The sequence below is a fragment of the Phragmites australis genome, chromosome 9, assembly GCF_958298935.1.
Source record: "Phragmites australis chromosome 9, lpPhrAust1.1, whole genome shotgun sequence".
In the NCBI taxonomy this organism is placed as follows: domain Eukaryota; kingdom Viridiplantae; phylum Streptophyta; class Magnoliopsida; order Poales; family Poaceae; genus Phragmites; species Phragmites australis.
Genome location: NC_084929.1, coordinates 32,891,560 through 32,895,187, shown reverse-complemented (window position 1 = coordinate 32,895,187; position 3,628 = coordinate 32,891,560). Strand labels below are relative to the sequence as shown.

Sequence of the window (3,628 nt, the reverse complement as noted above, 5' to 3'; positions counted from 1 at the left end):
CCGTCCAACAAAAACTATTTTCACAAGAACGAGACACTGTTTCAACTCTCAGCCGCTTTGATCTTTCTTGAATTGTCAAAGAAGCCATATATACCCACCAGTGACCACGAACTTATTCTTCAACAGCATGGGTCGCCGCGGATCACACATACAAATTGCACAGCTCAACAGGAACGCCGACGGTGGTCCCCCGGGGTTGGCCCGGCCGCTGAAGAAAGCCAGAAGAGCAAACCATCGCATCACCCACAACACCACCATCACCCGACACGAACCACTCCCAGATATATAATAATCCAGTAACGCAGCAGCATCATAGCATCGCATCACATCGCCGCACTTGCTTGGAATCTTGGATAAGCGTCGCCCCGGCCCTCCCAATCATCCCCCGCGCGCGCGCGTGCGCAACGCGAGAAGAGAAGAGAACGACGCCGTTGCCTTCTGCTATATGCACCCACCAACTGCGTGCTTGCCAAGAACACAGATGCAAAGAAGGGCAGGATAAAAAGGAGAGATTGATTGCCCAAGATTTTTGCTTGCTTGCTTTTGGCCATCCATTTCTCTCACCTGCGTTCTCGACTTCTTCAGCTAGCTCAGGTTACTGCAGCTGTTCTTGTCTCAGGTGAATGAGTTCTTGGCTTCTTGCTCTGTTGAATTCTCTTGCTAGATGGTTTTGTTTGAGAGTTTCAGGGTGTACTACTACTATCCATGTCTGAATCAATCTTAAGACTTGACATGAGCCGACTGGGTGTCTTGTCGCCAAATAGGATAAGTTGCAGGCTCCATTTCCCTTGCCCGAAATGCCTTTGACATGACTTGATTTTCTCTTCTCAGCTAGCCTTCACTCTGACCTTAAGAGTTATACAGCACGTTTGTTTCACACTTTCTCATCCTAAGTTGACTGCAAAACAAGACTTTTTCAAGTAGTTGCATACTTTTATTCCTCTCGTTACCTCCCAACTCTCTATCAAATTTTATTATAGGCACTAGGGTTTGAGTGTTGAAGCCTTTAAAATTGGCTCTTGGGTTCTCTTTCTGGACTACCATCCGCATATTCATATGCAAAGCTTTCTTTTCTTGTGCCTCTCGTAGACCAGGTCCAATGGGGGAAGACTCCAAAGAAAGAGCTTCTATTCCTCAACTAATAAACCTCATCCGAGATGAGGGAGAATGGAAGGTGAGAGAAGCAAAAGATGGAGGGAGATCAAGAACCACAAGCTCCGATGCTGAGGAGGACAAGAAGCTAGAGCTGAAGCTCGGCCTTCCTGGTGTCCAAGAAGAAGAGAGAACGGCCGGCCCACGAGAGGAGATAGAACAACAACAAGAAGAGAGCTACACAGCACTCTCCCTTGGCTGCTTCCCTGCACATTCAAAGCTCACTACCAGCACTGCTACCACTGGGGCTAAGAGAGGGTTCTTGGCCACTGTTGGTGCCAAACCAGAAGGTAGGGCAAAGGAAAATATTCAGCCTTTTAGTTCGCTGAGGTGTTCACCTTTTTTGACATCTTTCTTGTGTAATTTAAGGTTGTAATCAGAGGCACCAGGACAGGGAAGGATGTGGGAATGAGTTAATATTAGGAGGTGAAAATATGGCAGGTCGGAGGAAGAAAGGATGTTGTCCCCCAGCATCATCGCATGATTCAGTTGCTGCGCCTCTGCACAGCAGCAGCAACCTCCAGGGGAGGTAAGGACAGGACTTTTTACTGCCTTTCCCGTCTTTTGTGATCTCAGCTATGGAAGCTGTGCTTATTTATTCTTGACAGCTATTTGTGGTCTTGATGAGAAAGGATTACACGGTTTAATGTTGTTTTGTCCTCTTCAATTTGACTTCTTGATCCTGGCTTTCTGAATCAAATGTGATAAACAAAAATTTGGAAACTTACTCGAACTAACTGGTGCTCTAATTCGATGTAGATGTGCTGTTCTTCCAGTAGTCGGTTGGCCACCGGTCCGATCCTTCAGGAGAAACCTCACAAATGTAAGTTCATCTAAGCAATCCCCTGAACGACAAAATGATGAAGCTGGTGACAAGGCAAAGCTAACCTGCAAGAGGAGCCCCCTTGTCAAAATAAACATGGATGGGATCCCCATTGGAAGGAAAATAGACCTCGCAGCTTATGACAGCTACCAAAAGGTGTCATCTGCCGTTGAAGAGTTGTTTCGTGGCTTTCTTGAAGGTACAAACTAAACAACAGAAAACAAATATCTAGGTCATTTTTTTTAGCAAAAATATTTGTGTGACTGAATTCTGAATACCACCAATTGGAGACAAAAAAAAAAAATCTAAGGAATATGCATTTGGTGTTCTGCAGCTCAAAAGGATGTAACCTGTACTGAAAGTGGAGAGCAAGGAGCGGAAGAGAAAATATTTTCAGGGTTGTTGGATGGAACTGGTGAATACACTTTAGTTTACGAAGACAGTGGAGGAGGGAGGTCACGAGTTGGGGACTTACCATGGAAGTAAGCCTTCGTTATTCCTTTCTCCTTCTATCTATAGCATATTCAGTTCATATCACACCTTACACCTAGTAGCTTTCTGTAAGTTTCTTAGGCATAAGAAACGCAGTATTTCACGGAGTTGTTTTATCGCCTTCAGATACAGTCACAATTTTTAATTATCGTATAGTTTTGTCAAAGTTTTAGAAGGAAAACACAAGAACATGTCTGATATCGTATCTAAATTAAATGTTTTTAACACCGGCAGTGTATTTGTTTCTACTGCTAAGAGGCTGAGGGTTATGAGAAGCTCAGAGCTTCCCCATGGCTGGTAAGTACAGTCGATTGAAGTTCCCTTTGTAGGCCACACTATTGATTTCACTTCCTCGATCCCATGTTTCGCCTCATTCTATGTAATTTTCCAGATTAAAGATGCCCCTGGGAGGGTAGCAGATCACTGAAATTGCAGAAATCGTCCAGCCATGGGATCGTGCCAGCTGTAGTCAATCAGCTTTCTTTGGATGACCCTTTTTGGCTTGTAGAGATAAATCTAATAAGATAAATGTTAGCACATTGCATATTGCCTAAATGCAACGCATATTGTGTAATTTACCTTGCTTCATTTCGGATGTAGTGTTGGTTAGTGCAATTCTACGTGGTAGGTTTCTAAAGCTGGAAAATGTGTTTTTTAGTGTGATGGATAATTTTCTACTAACTTCGCTGAGATGCAAGAGGCGTACCAAATGTTCAGATCACAATGGTTAATCGTGAACTGTTGCACCAACGCAGGGAGCAAGTGAACAACCATGGAATGCAGGTAGCTCATCAATAATGGAGCAGCATCACCATGTTGAATACTTGAATTTCCTCCTTCAAGGGCATGTAAATTTACCATCTTTATGAATGGTTACCAGTATAGAAGCCAGATTGCTGTAGCATCAGGACTACACAGTAAACTTTGAGCACCCCTGGTCGGATACCTCAGACGTCAGACCTCCAAAACCACGATGTCCAAAGATACGAACATGGCTTCAGACTTTGTAGAATACAGAGACACGAGAAACATGAGGTATACCTGAAATTTGAACTCCGAAAAAATATACAGAAAAAACCATATATGCTTGCAGCAGCTCGGGTAGTCAATTGCACTGTTGAAACACCGGTATTCATCAATAGCCAGCAGGTTTTTTTTAAC

At 43.9% G+C, this 3,628-nt stretch overlaps 1 protein-coding gene across 4 annotated transcripts; it reads left to right on the top strand.

Annotated features, from left to right (window-relative positions):
• The first annotated feature begins 299 nt into the window (after positions 1–299).
• Positions 300–3,296, top strand: LOC133929255 (auxin-responsive protein IAA18-like). 4 transcript variants are annotated; one of them, XM_062375950.1, is made up of 7 exons: positions 300–594; positions 1,095–1,442; positions 1,522–1,681; positions 1,912–2,174; positions 2,310–2,457; positions 2,702–2,764; positions 2,859–3,296. In XM_062375950.1, coding segments are annotated over exons 2-7 (978 nt in total). In that variant the 5' UTR covers positions 300–594; positions 1,095–1,099; the 3' UTR covers positions 2,860–3,296. The 4 variants fall into 4 exon arrangements, with proteins under 4 accessions (XP_062231934.1, XP_062231932.1, XP_062231933.1 ...); XM_062375948.1 differs by having other exon boundaries at positions 301–594; positions 1,090–1,442; XM_062375949.1 differs by having other exon boundaries at positions 301–619.
• The last annotated feature ends 332 nt before the right edge of the window (positions 3,297–3,628 follow it).